At 36.1% G+C, this 18,369-nt stretch overlaps 2 protein-coding genes across 5 annotated transcripts; both read right to left on the bottom strand.

Moving 5' to 3' along the window:
* Nucleotides 1-295: 295 nt before the first annotated feature.
* Nucleotides 296-5,735, bottom strand: LOC111795277 (NAC domain-containing protein 96-like). The gene is made up of 5 exons (XM_023677592.1): nucleotides 5,674-5,735; nucleotides 2,515-2,706; nucleotides 2,048-2,334; nucleotides 1,247-1,621; nucleotides 296-694 (listed from the first exon to the last, which is right to left on the bottom strand). Exons 2-5 carry the CDS (start codon nucleotides 2,669-2,671, stop codon nucleotides 440-442), a joined length of 1,074 nt encoding a protein of 357 aa, XP_023533360.1. The 5' UTR covers nucleotides 2,672-2,706; nucleotides 5,674-5,735; the 3' UTR covers nucleotides 296-439.
* On the bottom strand, nucleotides 5,507-17,336 carry LOC111795276 (ferrochelatase-2, chloroplastic). Of its 4 annotated transcripts, XR_002815182.1 has the most exons (13): nucleotides 16,948-17,336; nucleotides 16,720-16,848; nucleotides 15,077-15,404; nucleotides 14,800-14,943; nucleotides 13,467-13,568; nucleotides 12,939-13,042; nucleotides 12,730-12,856; nucleotides 12,435-12,587; nucleotides 10,426-10,526; nucleotides 9,795-9,996; nucleotides 8,679-8,928; nucleotides 8,331-8,402; nucleotides 5,507-5,756 (listed from the first exon to the last, which is right to left on the bottom strand). XR_002815182.1 is itself a non-coding variant. In XM_023677590.1 (12 exons), the coding sequence occupies exons 2-11, from the start codon at nucleotides 16,815-16,817 to the stop codon at nucleotides 8,701-8,703; spliced, it is 1,587 nt and encodes a 528-aa protein (XP_023533358.1). In that variant the 5' UTR covers nucleotides 16,818-16,848; nucleotides 16,948-17,336; the 3' UTR covers nucleotides 8,184-8,402; nucleotides 8,679-8,700. The 4 variants fall into 4 exon arrangements, 3 of the variants coding, with proteins under 3 accessions (XP_023533358.1, XP_023533357.1, XP_023533359.1); XM_023677590.1 differs by lacking the exon at nucleotides 5,507-5,756 and having other exon boundaries at nucleotides 8,184-8,402; XM_023677589.1 differs by lacking the exons at nucleotides 5,507-5,756; nucleotides 8,331-8,402 and having other exon boundaries at nucleotides 8,420-8,928; nucleotides 16,948-17,335.
* Between the last annotated feature and the right edge of the window lie 1,033 nt (nucleotides 17,337-18,369).

Genomic DNA, 18,369 nt, shown 5'->3' with positions numbered 1-18,369 from the left:
AAAAAAGACGTTAATAATCTTCCGTCAATATTAGCATAGCTTAACTATAACGATCTACGTTTCCTTTTAAGTTCGAAGGCTCAAATCTCAAAGTTTTACTTCTCCAATTGTATTGCACAACTAAACAAATATCATCATCGACAAACAAACACAAATAATCCCGATAATAATACAGTTCGATTGATCAATGCATAACTCAACTTTTCGAGAACATCGAAAAGTTCGAATCTCGGAACCCGAAAAGGATTAGAAATAAATGCCTAGAAAAACCCATTACATGGAATTGATTAACAACTTAATATAATGTTATGATGGTTAATTAATTATCTCTTTCTCTCTCTCTACAAATATTTTGGAGATGAATTTTAGTGTAAATTGAATGTTTGTTGTAAATTTATAATGTACAGTAAACGTAAGTTGTGATATTATGGGGTTTACGTCACTGTAATAAGGAAGAGTTTTGGACATTATCTTCTTGCATGGGAAGACTACATAGAGACAAAATCTCCTCTAGAGTTCCATTCATCGAGTCTCGGAACTTGTCGAACTTCATGTACTCATCAATGCACTCGGGCTTCATTAACGTCTTCGTCTCCCCCATTATGTTCAGCTGCGGGAAGTCCTCGAGCTCCAATGGCGGGTAGTAAGGATGCTGGTAATGGAGATTCTCGTGATCCATAAACTTACTCGGAATCTACAAAAAAGTATGCATATTCAGAGACATGTAATGACTCAAAATGCTTAACGGGTTAGTTTTGATAACGGATTTGGTTGAATCTTTGATATTTTGATCGAGATTATAATGTGTTTTAACTAGCTGAGCTGCGTTCGGGACCGGGTTTTTAGGGTGGAATGATGAGTGGAAGGGGTTTGGTCAAAAGAGGGTCAATGAGTATGGTGAAAAGAGACATTTTTTAGTGAGTCTAAGAGATAAAAAAGATAACTCAAAGGGCTTGTGAATGTGGGCCATATGTAATTATATACATATTATTTTAAAAAATAAATAATAATAAAAAATATGCCATAATTAAATTTTAATTAGTTCTCTTTTTAAAATTAAAATTTTAAAATTTAGAGTATTTAAAAAAAAAACAAATTAAAAAAATATTAGAGGTATAATGAGAAATTTTAAAATGTCAAAAAAAAATTAATTACATTATGAGTTAATTAAATAATTATAATTAAAATAAATAAATAAAACCCTTAAATATAGCATAATAAATAATTAATAAAATTTTAGAATTACCTGCATAAAATTTGAAGGGCAATCAATGTAAATTGGATAGAGATTATTAGCTGCACTATTGGCTTCATTGTCGGAGGCCACCGGAGCCGGCAAGTCGTCGGCGACATTCCCTTGTGTGAGATCGGAGGAAGAGTTTTCAGAGCTGAAGATTTTAGGGTTATATTCATGAAGGAAGTGACCAAAACTATCAACATCTTCATTGCTTTCCATCCCGCCTCTCGAGCTTTCCGGTCCCCCGCTATCGTCAACTTGCATATCGTGCTCGTCCGCCGTCTGCCATGTTGGGGCTTCGGCATTGCCCTCGATTTCCTTTTCTCCGATAGCTTTCGGTACTAGTGTTGTCTTCTTGAATACACGGCACAGTGCATAAGAATCCTGTATCGATATCAAAATATAAGACTTTTGTTTTGGTTTGATTGATAGGGAAGCGTTCGTTGATCGAACGTTTACCCTAGTTTAAGCTCGGTCACGGGAAATTATTCAAAAAGAGAGGGACGTTTTCAAATGTTCGGTCGGGTTTTGAATGATGAAAGGGATATATAGGTATGTTTGTAGGGTAGTAAAGGGCTAAAGTTTAAGAAAAGAGATGGAAATTAAGTACACAAATTTATCTAAAGTTGTAACCAAAGACTCTTTCATAAACCCTTATTGATGTTTGTTCTTTTTCTTTAGGGTTTTTTTTCTTTCTTTCTTTCTCTCTTTTCTTTTTCGACGTTCATCGTTCATCGTTCATCGTTCTTCGTTCTTTGTTCTTTTATACACTTTTTATTGTTGAAGATAAAAGAAAAGAAGAGGAAAAACCTTAGTTGAAGGAGACGATGTTGCATTGGCGAGTTGAGAATCGAGAAGACGATACTCATGCATAACCCAATTGGTTCTGATCCCATGAGGAGCTCTTCCTTTATAATACACCAATGTCTTCTTCATCCCAATTGCTCGTTTTTGCGATTGAACCGTTCTATCTTTTCCCGTGGCTTTCCAATACCCACCTCTCGTTGCACGATTCGTTCTCGATCCATTTGGGTACTTTCGATCTCGAGGGCTATAGAAGTACCACTCCATATCTTTGCTCGGCAAAAACGACTTATCTAAAAACTAAAATCAATAAGAATCTAAACAAAAACAATTCAAGATAACCCCTTGATTTTCGATTCGAAATTTAAAGAATCAAAACTTGTTTTTGTTTCTGAAACCGACGAACCAACACAATTTTAAACAACAAAAAGCTAAACGGTTATCAAACGAGTCGACGAAAAATCCAACATTACCAGGTAATTCCCAGGGTTCGCACTTGTAAAGATCGATCTCGGGGATGATCTCGAGCTCGATGGAGCGGCCATTGATCTTCCTATCCAAATAGTAAGCAACAAGCTCTTCATCAGTAGGATGGAAGCGAAAACCAGGAGGAAGGGTCATGGGAGCCATTGAAATAGAGCTCTTAAAACTCTGAGCTTTGTTATCTAGAAAGAGAGAGAGACAAAGAACACGACATGAAGGGGACCAAACTGTACAAGAAACAACTATATAAGGAGGAAAAAGAGTGTAGCTTAAAAGTGACATTATATTACAGACACAACCTATGTTTTTTTTTTTTTTTTTGGTTCTTTTTTGTTTAATTCCCTTTATAGTCTATCAAAAATCATTTAATCCTTCTCTAATTACGCTCTAAACTCAATTATAATTTTATTTTTAATGATGAGTCTGTTTACTTATAACGCTCTCGTTTCATCTCTATATTTAACTTTTTTCAACCAAAAAATAAAGATAAAACTTTTGTGAACGGATGATAATCACATTATTTACATTTTAATATATACGTTAATTTCACCCACTCGGTACAAAAGTAGTAAAATTTAATCTCACTTATGTAAAAGGTAAATTTAATCTTTTCAAAACATAAAATTGGCAAGAATTTAAACTCTAATAATATATTAGGTTGGCAATTCAAGGGTATATATGTAAATATGCATGAGAGAGAGAGAGAGAGAGAGAGAGAGAGTCTTTACGGCTTTAAAGGAAGATTCTATGAGTAAAATAGGGAGGGGCATAGTGTGAAAACGAGGCATGCATGCATATATATATATATATATATATATATATATATACATATATATATGCATTTTTATATTTTTATTATATAGTTTTTTATATGGTTTTTTATTATATAGTTTTGTGACAGAGAGAGAGGATATATGATTAAGAAGCTTCGTCTGCAGAAAGCTTTTGTCTGCTCAGAAACTAACAAAAATAATATATAGAAACGCATCGAAAGTCTCAATTTGGGACCAAAAAACAACTCAGACCGACCAACTCCATTACAAGCAATTCCCCTGTTCTGTTCTGTTTCATTCTAATAAAATAATGCAAATATAATATGAAATGTCGTCACTTACACACACAATACTACCCACTTTTTTATTATTATTATTATTGTTTTTCGTACTTCTCCGAGGGCTCCTGAAAAGGAATCTATCGATCCTCATCCGATTGGTTGAACTGTAGGTGCGATGAGTTACTTCACGTGCGGTGTCTTTGGTACAGGTTCAGAATGCCTAGCTACGACTATGGAAAGAATAAACGAATCGATGAGATGTCTAACTCCTTCACGCAAGCTGCAGTTAACTTAAGGAGATATAGGTCACCTTGTAGGTGTTCGATTTTGCAATGGGGTTGTTGCAATTATGGGTTGGATGGCTAATTGCCCAAACAAAGAACTCATGGCTCACTTTTTCTAAACAATAGGGAAGATGACCAAAACATGGCACTGAAAGACTATTGAAACAAAGATGAGCTTATCTACTGTCTCTGTTCATACGTACATATTACTTCCGTAGTACTTACTCTCGCTCTTCACACTAGCTCAATGAATGTGGAGTTTAGAGACTCAAGCCTGCAACTCAAAAGGAAATGTCGGAACCTTAACTACGGTTCTTTTTAGTTCAATCTCTCTATTCACAGTAGTTCAATGAATGTAGAGCTAGTTGAGGTGTCGACAGAAAGATTCAAATCTCTAACATCTTGATCAAGAACACATAAGTTCTTAACTGATGAAGTATACTCAAAGTTAGACCTGAATTACGATCGAGTATTGCAATATTAAAGAGCAACTTTTTTAGTAGTACAAAGAGAATAGGGACCCAACAATGAAGCTGTCACACTCTTAAACCACTGTTTGCTTTTGCTTTCCCCACCATCCATTGTTTTTTTTGTTCTTTTCTTTTGCAATCCAAAACAAAAACAGAAACCAAAGCCCTTCCTATCCCTTCCTTACCCTTATGCTTAGCTTTCTTTGCTTTCCCCCCTTTTTCTTTTTCTCTCCCATTATTTAATGCCTCACCCTACACTTTAACTTTCCTTTCCTTTCCTTAAAATATCATTTTCATTTCGACAAAGATCCACTCCCCCACTTTAATCATTACTGCGCACAATCTTTGACTGGTTTCCCTTTCTCTCTCTCTAACAACAAGAACAAGAACAGGAAGAACAAGGAGAAGAACACAAACAAGAACAGGAAGAACAAGATGAAGAACACTGTTAGGCGTGCTTTCTAAGTCCAAGTCACAGCTACTGCACTTTTTGGTGGCTCTGTGTTTGAATATAAGTACAGTACAATAATGAATAAGAAGAGGAACTAATACATACCCAAAAAAGGAAGGCTTCTTGGAACTCTTATCACATTTGCACTAAAGGGTTTCTCTCAAAATTTCCTCTTGAAAAATGGGCTTCTTCAATCCATCGTGAAAAACATGTTTGATCGTCCTAAAATGATATCATGAATCCTTGAAAAGACTTTCTTCTCAGAGTTTTAATGATATTATTGTGTAATTGACTATAGAATACACAACGTTCTTCTAAAACTACTTTAGAATTTCTACTTTCAAACGTCGAGGTTTAGTCCTCGTTCTTACCATTAGTTTATGGAAATTGTTATTATCCTCTTATCTTCCCAGATCAAATGAACTTCAAGGTAACGGTGAGGACTAATCTTAAGATTCATTGAAAGTACAGGACTAAATTCAAACATTTGAAAGTAAAGAAACTAAGATGAACGGTTTTCAACCATCAAATTATCATCTATATGGTTCAAATCATTTATTTTTCAAATTATCATCTATATGGTTCAAATCATTTATTTTTCAATCTTTTTATGTAAAAGAAAAGGAAGAACACAAGATAAATGTTTAAAACTATGAAAGAGAATCAGTGAATGAGAAGCATAGGCATTAATTTAGGCATAAAGTGATGCTCTACAAATACAGGTAGATAGAGAAAAACAGTATATTCAACTACAAGTTACTACCTTTAGTTATACCACTTTATAGTTTTTACACCTCAAAAGCATCATCATACACTCACTTCAGCAAAACCAATTATTTGATATACAGAAAGAAGAGAGAGATAGAGAGAGATAGAGAGAGAGAGAGAACCTGAATTGATACCCTTTTATTCCTTTCATAAGCTTTGCCTTGGCTTGTGTTTTGGTCGAGTGAACCTGAATTGATACCCTCATCTGATGAAAGGATGATATCAGCCAAGTTTTAAAAGAGATTCCAAACTCATCTTTGAATACTGGAAAATTTTATGTTATCCACGTCAACATCATTTAAGAACGATATAGTTTCATGTAATAAAGTAAGAAATTTATAGAGTAAACTAAGGGAGTACTCGAAAATTTTCCTTTAATCTACATAGATATCAGAACAAATGTTGACTCGTTCTCGAAGAACGTGTGTGTCTGTGACAAAGTTTGCCTGTTAATGTGAGTGAATAAGATGTGTATAAAAGATGGGGTTTTTTTTTATGTTATTTTAATGTCATCTCTCTTTAATCTAAAGTAATAAGACACATATTCATGTGTAGAAACATGTGATGATGTGTGCTGACAGTCAAGGAAGTCAAGGTTGTTCTTCTACATTTGAGTTTTTGTCTTGAAAGTTCACTTAATCTTAGCTGAATATAAGATGATTATGTTCCCATCTACTGTTTATGTTGTTGGGTAAACATGTTGGGTCGATATCATTATCGGTTTCTAACATGTCGATAATTCATTTGGGATGAGATGAAAATGGCAGTGGCATCAAATCTAAACGAAGATCTAGCACGAGAGCCTCTTGTTTAAGGTTAAAATACAAGAACGCTAATAGCACATCAAATCTACATCGATTTTCTTGACACGTTTTTGGCTTCTCTCGATGCTTTTCAGCATTGGAAAAGGCAAAAATCTTATAGCAAGTGTTGAAACTTTAATACTCGTGTCTAATAATGAGTCCCTAAACTTTTAGATTTTATGTTTAATAGATCTCTATTATATTTAATGTTTTTAAATTTAGTGAAATTAATAGCTTAAAAACTTATTATTTCTAAAAACAAAAAGTTTAGCGATCTGTTAGAAACTTTTTGAAGTTATGAGACATATTTGTGGTTAGAAATCACGACTTTTTACAATAGTATGATATTGTTCAATTTGAGCATAAGCTCTCGTGATTTTATTTTTTGTTTCTCCAAAAGGTTTCGTACCAATGGAGATATATTCCTTACTTATAAACCCATGATCAACCCCTTAATTAGTCGATGTGGAACTCCTCTCCCAACAATTCTCAACATTTGTCACAGACCTTAAACGGTTTTCATACTCTTATAAGAAATGTTTCATTCCCCTCTCCAACCGACGTGGGATCTCACAATCCACCCCCTTTAGGGACCCAGCATCCTCATTGACACATCGCTCAGTGTCCGACTCTAATACCATTTGTAACAGCTCAAGCCCACTGCTAACAAATCTTATCCGCTTTGGCCCATTCCGTATCGCTATCAACCATATACGTTTTTAAAACTGAGGCTGACAACAATACGTAACAGACTAACGCGGACAATATCTACTAGCGATGGGCTTGAGCTATTCCAAAAGGATAACAAAGCCTTCCTTACAAAATTGTGAAAACTTTTTCCTAATAGCTACGTTTTAAAACCGTGAGGCTGACGCGATACATAACGGACTAAAACTGAAAATATCTGTTAGCAGTGAGTTTCAGCTGTTACAAATGGTATCAGAGCCAATCACCGGACAATGCAAGGCACTAGTCAGAGTAAGGCTAGACCTTCTCCATAGCAGACACATTTTAAAACCACAAGGCTAATGGTGTTACGTAATGAACAAAAGCAGAAAATATCTTCTAATAATGGGCTTGGACTGTTGCAGGTGTATTTAACAACACAACACATTCAATATTGATCGAGAGAGATGTTATAATGAATGGAGTGTTCTAAAGTGATGCAACCTTTCAGAAAATGTGAAGTAAAAATAAATAAACAAAGGGAAAGTAAAAGCAAAGGAGAGAGAGGCTAAAGCTTAGGATGAAGGAGTGAGTTGGGGAAGGAGCATGCTGAGATTTTCCATCGGCTGATCCGATTTAATGATGTTAATGTGCTTGCCTACACAAAAGACAAATGTTCTGATTCTTCCTTTATTTTAGCATCGTTTCTTTGTTTTTTTTAACTCATCTTAGTTTTTAGTTGTAGCTTTCATGTGAGTCCTCACTGTTCATGGGGCCAATATGTGGGGCTTGCCGATGATACCTTTCCCTTTTCTTTTTCTTCTTCTTCTTCTTTCTTTTCTTTTCTTTCCTTTTATTTTTCTTTCATATGATCGATTTAGGATACAAAGTGCAAGGCTAGTTCAACAATTTCACTCTAAAAAAGCTCATTACTCTGTGTTTTATGAGAGATTGGTCAAAAAGTGTCTGTTTCAGACTATTTTTAGGACAACAAACTAAGTTGTGGATAAATGTCTGGCCCATCTTCTAACAGTCACTAATTCAAGCTCAACAGAGTGTTCTTTTTCCATTTTCTTTTCTAAAGCATATTCATTTTAATCATTTGAAACCAACAACTGAAAAAGAGGAGATAAAAAGTGGCAGTCATGGTGGGAAATGAGCTACACTAACGTATCATTTAACAGTTTCGAGATATCCTAATTCAAGCAGTCAATGGAGTACTCTAATACCCCATCATTTAAGTCCTCCCAACAAAAATCAATGTCATAACCAAAAAGGGCACAGTAATTTGTCTGGAGAAACACACTTACTGAGAGATCGAATTTTCAGACGACCAGCTGTCGGCGTTTTAGTAGAGAAATTGCTACCACGTTGGCCAAGTGCTATAATTGAAAAGAAATTAAGTTATAAGAAACATGTATTAATACAATTGATAACTGTGTGTATTTAATAAGATAGACAAACAGGGGAAGGGAAATAGTTACTATTATTTCGCTCACAGGGTAGTATGCCATCTTATACTACGTGCTATCAAAATTCCAGTCCAAACTGAGATAAAAAGGACTACTACCCAACTTAAGTCCCTCTAGGACTTTCTATGTGGATGAAGATGCCAATAGCTTCGAAACATTTTAACAAAATAAATATACAGATCCTACCAATTGTGGAGGGAGAGAGAGATCATTGATGAAATAAGGGGAAAACTCCCCATTGGTGAAGAAACCCCTCTCCAGTTGTCACTTCTAGGACCAGCAAGACAAGTACAGCCAGCATTGCTGCTCTTCCATTCCATGTTTCGGCACTTTTCGTCCAACCCCATTCCCATACGGTTACAGGTGGCGGTAGCTGCCTACGTTGCGAATCATATGCTGCTAGTAACTCTTCCACACTACCAAGTGGAACCAAGGGCTGAAAAGGAGAGAAGCAGAGATCGGTAAATAAAAGGTTTGAATATAATCAAAATGATAAACAAATACAAGTAAGGGATAAGATATATATTCACTGCATTAGCTTTATGATCTTCCATATGAGATCCCACATCGGTTGGAGAGAGAAACGAAGCATTCCTTGTAAGGATGTGGATATTTCTCCCTAATGGACACATTTTAAAATTTTGAGGGGAAACCCGAAAGAGAAAGCCCAAAGAAGACAATATCTGCTAGCGGTGACCTTGGGCTGTTACAAATGAAATCAGAGCCAAACACTGAGTGGTGTGCCAACAAGGACACTTGGCCTCAAAGGGGGGTGCATTGTGAGATCCCACATTGGTTGGAGAGGGGAACGAAACATTCTTTATAAGGGTGTGGAAACCTCTCCCTAGCAGATGCGTTTTAAAAATCTTTAGGGGAAGATCAAAAGGAAAAACCTAAAGAGGAAAATATCTACTAGCGATGGGCTTGAGCTTGAGCTGTTCCACTTTTATTCATGTTTCAATTCAACAGCTTCTATAATACCTAATTGCATAATACGGGTGCAACATCTTCACTGCTCGTGAAGTTAAAAACAAATACAGTTACGAAACTAACTAATATGATGGAGGATAAGCATTAATTTTGATATTTTAAATCATTTGCTGAATAAAGAAGCCAGGCTTTCATAATTATTTTGTAGTTGTCCCCGAGGCTCTCTTTTGAAAGTTTTTTGTGATCCCTCATTTGGCTTTTAGCCCTTTCTTTTTGTTGGCCCTTCTTTCTTTGTTTTTTCATTATGATGGTTTCTCATAGTTAAGTAAAAGATAAAGCAAATTGCTGTATGCATATTCTTGGTTGTAGTACCTGGCGAGCTTCAAGATTCGAGACAGCCATGGCCCCGACATATGGAAGACTCTCAATTACAGCATCAGCCAAATCTGTAATGAAAGTAGGCTCACATCCTAACGCTGGAACACGTCCCCATTTTTCTACTCCAGATTTTAAAGCAAGTTCTTTATATTCAACATCAATTTCTTCCAACGTCTCGATATGCTCGCTTACAAAGCTGCAAATCAAGCATAGCATAAAATTTTAATTAACCGAATGTGATTCGATTTTTAAACTAGATAATCTGCATGCAGCCACTATATGAATAATGTCATCAACCCAGTTTACAAAATAGCAAAAATAACTCACTGGTTCACTGTTTACAAAAGTAAAAAAAAAATAACTTACTGTTTCTCGCTATATGTTGAGCTTTACTCATTCAGATGCTTAAATAATTATGTGCCAAATGATTAACACGGCAAAGGAATTTGTGTTTTCACATACTCGGTACGATAGTTTGTTTGTTATGATATATTCTACAGAATAACATCCAACGTTTATTGAAGCAGTAACGTGTCAAATCATAACATTAAATTTTGCTGTTTATTACAATTACGGTTAATCAAGTCATCGAACACCATAACGTTGAATGTACAAATGCACATACCTAATGGGTACAGCCAGCAAGCTTTTAACTCCTTTTTGCCCAAGCTCTATTATTGTGTCATCCGTATAAGGTTTTAACCACTCCACGGGTCCAACTCTACTCTGTAGAACAAGTCAGAAAAACCACATCATCAAAAATGTACACTAAAAACCATACAAGGAAATCGAATATTCATCAAAAGAGGAAGAACACAGCCTGACGGCCTTAGGGATTAGAAATCCCAAAGCCTAAAACGGAGGAACAAAAAGTAGAAGTCCTCCAATCCAGATTGATGAACATTTGCTATGTATTACGAAAAGATTTGTGTCAAGTATTCCAATTAAAAACCATACTAGTCGTAACTTGATGAACAATGAAGCACGAAATATTTGCCGAACTGCCAGAACTAAAAGATTCACATTGCGCTCTTGAAACAATGATTTTATCCTCTGATAGGATATGAAAAACTTTTAACTGAAACTAACAAGAGCAAAAAACGCCCAGAGCAGAGACACGCCCTCAAATATTCCAAAGGTTACGGAAAAGCTCCCTGGGAACCCATGCCTTATCCGGCATTTGTTCGAAGGGGGATAATAGCGTATATTGTTTTTACAGTTGGATAAATTATGTTCCTTCCGTTATACGAATAGTTCAATTAGTTTTATTTAACTCGTTGATATTCTTCTCCTTGTAAATGTATAAATATGAGTTAGTGCCTCCCATTAATGATATGAGAAGAAATTTCATTCAAACGTTTGAATTTGATTATGATAAATAATGCCATCTATTATTAGCAATTTGGTTTCTCTCGGCCAGGATCATAGCCCCTATTGATCAGTCCTCTCTTACCTTATTTCAGGAAAAAGCAACCCAGCAAAGGATTAGTACTTATTTGAAGAGGTTCATGCTAAAGGATGAAAATAACTTCAAGGGTTCAATATAATTGGAAACTTCAATGGTAAAAGTTGTCTTCAATTATGTGTATAGTCTCCAACTACTATTCAATTTTTCTGGCCATTCATCCGCTTTCGGTAGCATCTAATGAAAATTGGATCGAGCAAAAAAGCTGTTTGTATACTAGTCAAATTCCACTCTTTCATCGTCTTCCTATCTCTCTTTCATCCCTCTACTTCTCAAAATTTTCCCTTCTACCATCAGCCGTTCTTTGTCCTACAACGACCTCTCCATTTTCCCCGCCTATCTCTCTGTTGACGATATTTTTTTGTGCCAACTATATGTCATACAAGCTAAGAAGTTTAACACTGCAAATCAAATCTTAACTCTCTCTCATTGAATTTTATCCCTTCTCCCATCCTCCACTCTTCTTTAACATGTTGTCTTCTCTCCACCTATTAACTTCCTCCCTTCTTTGTCCTTTAACTGAATCTATTTTCATCCACATCTCCCACTGCTCATTGACTTTCTCCCTCCCTTCTTCCCTCCATGGCACATGCAACCCAACCGACTACTCGACTTTCTCCAAGTTACCGATTTGTCCATTTATCTCTCCTTACTTTTTCCCTTCTCCATCCTAAGACAGCAAACTATATCTTTTTTAGTGTCTGTATGTTCCATGAAAAGAGAGAGGCGCTAATAAAATATTTACCGCACCAATCCGCACACATAATTCTAAAGGGTATATTTATCTCTCCTCTCTTTTTCCTTCTCCAATCTGGAGCCAATGAGCTCTGAAAACCATACATTTTTTAGTGCCTGTCTATTCCATTAAAGGTGGGACACTAAATTAGCTATTAAAATATTTGCCTCACCAAGTTTCATACGAAGTCCTAAAGGGGTATAGAACAATCAGGCAAAAACATCAATAAATGAATTTTTTCTAGAAAAAAACTTATTCGAAGTTTTCCGCACAGGACTTTCAAGAAGAAATATGCACGATTGCGATAAAAGCATTATGAGATACCAGAACAAAGCACAAAATCAAGTTGAATTCACTCTTTCTTTCCTAAGTTAACCTCCCCCACCTTATCCCCCGAACCCCCCTGATGTGAAGTGATTGAAAAGGCACGTACCTGATAAGCAAGGGTGTAGTTATTTGTTATCCTTCTCTTTTCTAATTCCTCCATAATCAGATCCACACATTCCTCCATCTCTGCTTTATACGGGTCACCAGCCTCTTCCACGTACGCAAGGGGGACTCCATGTGCACTAAAAAATACCATTACCTGTTATGTACATGTTTAAGTTACACTTTGATGCCAAGGTACGAATACCAACATTTGTGAACTAGAAAGGTTAATTAGCATTTGACTATAATCCACAGCTTTTCGTGAACAATATTCATTTGATCATGCAAACATATATTACCTGCTCGGGAAAGTCGAAACTTTTTAATTCCTTTTCAATCAAATCTGCCATGGCCTTTATATACCCTTCACGCTGGTACCAGGAAGGTATTACCGTATGTTGCATGTTAACTAGGTATTCGTCCTCCCTGACAAACAAGAAAGTCCTATTGTTCATATAAACCAACCCAAGATAGAATTTTATATGAATATAAAGGATCTGGTCTTTACCGGAAGATGCCCTCCAAGAGCCGGAGGCTTGAACCACTGGTGGATATTGAAAATTGGGGATAAAGAGGAAGAACAACAAGCTTTGTTATCCTGTCTTTTTTTATCTACAAGGAAGAACAAAAAAAAGATCTGTAAGAGGCCTCGATAACCAAATACATAATTTTGTTCTTGTACCAAATTTTGGAGTTTGTAAGTTCCATAAGATGCGGTTGTTCCACTTATAACAGAGTGGGGCCTTACAAGGCTAATAAAGTTAGAATTAAATATTAAAAAGAAACAAGTTTTCGAGATCAGCCTACAAAAGAATACAATGAGTGTACAATCATGACATTGTCGCTTGTCTTAGACTCAATGTTTTTCATACAACGTATAAATGCAAGACCGTTTGTTCTTGAAACAAGAGACATACTTTCAACATTATCTCAACTGAATGTGCTGCAACATGTTTTGCCCCAATTGAAACAGTAGAAACAAGACGACATTCGAAAATCAACATCTTATTTCATAAATATAGAAAGAAACGTATACCTGTTCGATTGCTTCTTCAGTGAACGGATGCCAGTAACGCATACCAACATACACTTCAGCTGGAACATCTTTTTTCCATAAGGCCTTCTTTAATTCTTCAGCCTGACCAAAGAAGATATACAGATGACAATGACAAAAATTAAACAAGAAGAACCAATTTTTTGTGAAGTTATATTCAACTGCATATTACCATATACTGAGAGTTTCAACAATCATTAAGCATGCTAACTATTCAATTGAAAAGGCACCGCCACGCCACTTAATCCTCTAAAATTTTGATAACTAACCCCAAATTTCTTAGATTCTCTGGAACGTATTGGCTATAAACAATGCTCATAAATTTCAAGCAGCTTATCTAACTTGGATTCCTATGTCATTTCAAACTGAGAAATTAAAATGAAGACACTATTTCAATCAAACGAATACTATTCACAAAACAAGGGCACTGCTTCCGTCAACAATTACTGTTGACAAACATGAAATTATAAAGGTTAAAAACAATTTTGGTCCATGAATCTTCATAGAGGTAATATGTTAGTCGCTGAACTATGATTTTAACAATTTAGTCTCTATGCTTTAAATTTTGAAATAATTTATGTGAGATCCCCACATTGGTTGAAGAGGGGAATGGACCATTCCTTACAAGGGAGTGGAAACCTCTCCCTAGCTGAGGCGTTTTAAAACCTTGAGGGGAAGCCCTTGAAGGAAAAGCCTAAAGAAGACAATATCTAGTAGCGGTGGGCTTGGGCTGGTACAATTTATTCCATAAACTTTATTTGTAACAGTTTAGTTCTTCTACTTTCAAATTTGTAATAAATTTAATCTTTTTACGATAGGGACTAAACCATTATAAATTTTAAGTAAACGAACTAAATTGTAACATATGAAAGTTCAATGACTAAATTGTTACAAAAAAAAAAAATGAAACTACAAAGACTAAATCATTACAAATAAAAGTTTTCAGACTAAATTATTACTTCAAAGTTCAGGACCAAAAGTGATTTTTTAACCTATTATAAAAGTAAAAGAAAAATTAATATGAAGGCATGCTCTTTATGATAAGTTTCTGCTTAACACATTCATGCCAGGTCTCTAAAGGATAAATCTTGCATTAAAAAAAAGATGTCTCTTCAAGCAATGCATATCACATACGCTCGCAAACCATGCACCGAACGAGTGGGTGAAAATGGATACAGTGTTCTCAGTATTTTGCTAATGTTTTTCTGTAATCTCCATGGTTAAACAACAGTGTCATACATGCTCAGACATCCATGCACATATAAATCAAAATAAAATAAAAAATAACAGAAGTGGAAGAAGAAGATTTTCTTGCCTGTGCATCGGTAATCTTTCGCAGAGGAGAACCGCCACCAATTGAGGCATAGCCTTCTCTACTCTTGGGCGATCTTAGAACTGAAATAAAGTGTGCCAACGGTCTTTGGAGGAACCGGAACAACCGTGGCAATCGTATTATATCCTATTAAAAACATAAGGTTTCACAATTTTTATTGCATTATGTGACCAAATTATCATAGCTCAATAAGGACGCAAAGAAGTTGAATAATTCAAACTTCATACTAAAAGCAAAATGGATTGTTAGGGTATGATACCGGGTCAGCAAAGAGGTTAAACAAGAAAGGCTGCACATCATCAAGAGTCTCAGGACCTCCAAGATTAAGCAACAACACTCCAACCTTGTCATCTCCAGTTAAAGGTGTAGCAGGAATATCTTGAGTGTTTGAAGCAACCAATGCTCTCAGAGGCGAAAAATACTTGTTGAGTGATTGCTTAGAGAATATGGATTGTGATTCAGGCCATTCTGAAGAGTATTTGGAAACTACACGATTTTTGGAGATGCTGTAATTGGGAGAAGCATCCATATGGAGCCTGAACCCACGATGCATTCTTTTAGAGGAAGCTAATACTCTGGAAGTTGGCCTGTGCAGGGAAGAACATATAAATTCTCACTGTTATACTAAATCAATTCGAGTATAAACATGATTGTAAAACCCTTATATATTAAAATAGCATTCATGTAAAGGCTGAGTCTACCGAGAAAATAAGTAAAATGTAATTTATAATAAGACAGGAAACTCGGTATTGTACCATTTGGAAGCTGAACAATCAAAATACATCAAACAAGGATGGATAGATTAGTGAGCATGCCGATACATTAATCATGTGTTAGAATACATAAACTGCCAAGAAACCATTGATGAGAACAGAGAGCAAAATATCAAAAAAAAAAAAAAATAGGACGTGATTAAGTTTGTTAAGTTTCTGTACTTTACAAAACCATTTTAAATGAGCTCTGAATCAGTGAGCAAACCAAAGGTACTGAACAATTGATGAGAAACCCATCTGTGGTTAACTCAGTGCCTTTGAAATTGGTTTGAGGTTCCTTGGAGGAGTACTTTATCATATGTAGCAGACCACCTTCCCTAAGAACCTCTCAACACTTCTTCTCAGTCCAACAGTACTTCATTGCCCTGATGCTATCCTGTAACCTGTTTGTGTAAGCTCGTCCTTTCCAAGATGAGTCACAAGCCCTACGGTTGAGATGTAGGATAGACGGAATTTGACTAGTTCAATATGGCATTAATGCGCCATGGGTAGTGTAACAGCCCATGCCCAAGCCCACCGCTAGTAAATATTGTTCTCTTTGTGCTTTCCCTTATGGGCTTCCCCTCAAGGTTTTAAAATGCATCTGTTAGGGAGAGGTTTCCACACCCTTATAAGAAATATTTCGTTCCCCTCTCCAACTAATTTGGGATCTCTCTCTAGCATCCGCGTTTTAAAAACCTTGAGGGGAAACACGAAAGGGAAAACCCAAAGAGGACAATATCTACTAGCGGTAGACTTGTTGTTACAGAATCTAACCAGTTCACTATGGCATTAATGCGCCATGTGTGGACTGTGATAAAAGAATCCTTTGATGTCAACCAAAGACCAGGAGGAATGCCGACTCCAACAGCCCCAGATTTCATGTGCAAAATATCAAACTACGAAGTAAATAAGTCCACAACTCCCTAAGGAGCTACTAGCACCATTATTGAAGCTCACATAACCATGGAAGACAAATAAGAACAAACTTCCACAGAAAACAACCACTTCAAAACTATATAACAAGTCAATCCAAGCGTAGAACAACTTCAAATTTCACAAAACAGATAGATAAACACACACAAAATGCAAACAAAAACACCAAATCCAGATCCTAATCACGGGCACAGATAAACTAAAATGAGCTTACAAGGGAAATTTGCAGTTCTGAGAAGCAGAAGTGAGACATGGACTACGAAATGCAGAAGACGAAGCCGGAGAAGGCGAAGCCTGAATTGCAGAATCCATAGCTTACCAACAACAAATCCCTTCAAAAACCCTAAACACAATCAATCACAAAAACCCCATAAATTAGGTATCAAAACAGCAAAAACCCAAACAATGGAACATAAAAGAGAATGATAGTTCAGTAACAAACAAGATCGCAAGAGATTGAGAAATCGAAATGGGCGTCAAATGAAGAAGGCGATGAAGCTTCGCATCAATGGCCGCCAAATCGGAACAGTATCATCAGAAATTTAGTATATTCAGCGTGGAAAACGGAAGAGCTACAGATGCAAAAAGAGAGAGAGAGCGTGGAAGTGGACAAGCCAAGGCCACTTCTAATTCAGGGCTTTATCCAATTTGGATTCCGAAAAAATTACCACCCATCATTTTTTGCAAAAATTGTTGCGAAGAAATTTTCTGGGCTAATTTTCCCTGGAAACAAACGGATCATATATGCTATTTTCAGAGGTGTGTCCCACACATTAAAGATAAAACCATCATGAAACAGCGACTAGTTCTGGATAGAGTGAGAGTCCTATGGTTGAGTTTTATTTTACGAATTATAATTTCAAGCTTTTGTAGTGAAATCCCAATTGATTTTAATTTTAACATTTAAATATCTGCGTATCTATCAACCAAAGTGTGATTGTGATGTCACGTGAACTTCAATCTACAATGTTCATCATATCAAATATTCATGTACGATTCGAGGCAGGCCGACACGTATAAGTTTTGTAAGTTTTCTTTTAATATTTATTTTAAATAATTTTTTAATGTAAAATATATTTATAAATTTAATAATATTTTATAAACATAAACATAATATTGGCTCGTTTATCTGCAAAGGTTTGTAATCTATCATGTGGGTCGAGTCGGTCAAGTACTTGCGGAGCATGGACATGTGGAATATGTTATGCACTTGTTCAATTCGATCCAAAATGTTGAAGGGTCCAATAAAACTTGGCCTCGACTTACCATACACGAAAATCACCTTGTCGCCTACCCCGAACTCCAAGTTTCTATATCTCACATAACTCTTTTGCCAATCTTGAGTTATACTCATTTTCGCCCGGATCTTTTAGACGATTTCATTGGTAACTTGGACCAACTCTGGTCCTAACAGTTCTTGTTCCACTACACTAAGAACTTGCACGGCTTTTTATACAAGTCTTCAAATAATGTCATACTAATAGCTGCTTGGAAGTTGTTGTTGTAGGCAAGCTCCACGAGGTGTAACTCTGAATCCCAGCTGCTCGCAAAATTCAACATGTAGGCATATAATACGTCTTCCAATATTTGGTTTGAACGTTCAGTTTAACCATTTGTATGTGGGTGGAATGCAGTATTGAAGTCGAGGCGAGCACCCAATACCTTTTGGAGGTTGCGCTAGAAGGGCGACGTAAAACATGGGTCTCGGTTTGACACAATCGACACAGGTGGTCCATATAGTCTAACGATCTCTCTTATGTATAATTGAGTCCAATTATCCACCATAGGCCTATGATAAAAATCATTGTCTATCTAGATGCACGGAGAACGGAAAGTTGTGAGCATCTATTAGTATCTCAGTCTC

This window comes from Cucurbita pepo, chromosome LG05 (genome assembly GCF_002806865.2).
Source record: "Cucurbita pepo subsp. pepo cultivar mu-cu-16 chromosome LG05, ASM280686v2, whole genome shotgun sequence".
Lineage (NCBI taxonomy): Eukaryota > Viridiplantae > Streptophyta > Magnoliopsida > Cucurbitales > Cucurbitaceae > Cucurbita > Cucurbita pepo.
The sequence above is the reverse complement of the archived record's forward strand: the minus strand, read 5'-3'. Positions and strand labels throughout refer to the sequence as shown.

Excerpts from the sequence above, each read along its gene's own strand:
- LOC111795277 (XM_023677592.1), bottom strand. The coding sequence starts at position 2,671 with ATGGCTCCCATGACCCTTCCTCCTGGTTTTCGCTTCCATCCTACTGAT. Across the intron at positions 1,622-2,047 it reads CATCGTCTCCTTCAACTAAG|GATTCTTATGCACTGTGCCG; the intron begins GTTTTTCCTCTT and ends ATATCGATACAG. Across the intron at positions 695-1,246 it reads GCCCTTCAAATTTTATGCAG|ATTCCGAGTAAGTTTATGGA; the intron begins GTAATTCTAAAA and ends ACTTTTTTGTAG.
- LOC111795276 (XM_023677590.1), bottom strand. The coding sequence starts at position 16,817 with ATGGATTCTGCAATTCAGGCTTCGCCTTCTCCGGCTTCGTCTTCTGCA. Across the intron at positions 13,043-13,466 it reads CTGAAGAAGCAATCGAACAG|ATAAAAAAAGACAGGATAAC; the intron begins GTATACGTTTCT and ends TCTTCCTTGTAG. Across the intron at positions 12,588-12,729 it reads GTTTCGACTTTCCCGAGCAG|GTAATGGTATTTTTTAGTGC; the intron begins GTAATATATGTT and ends TGTACATAACAG.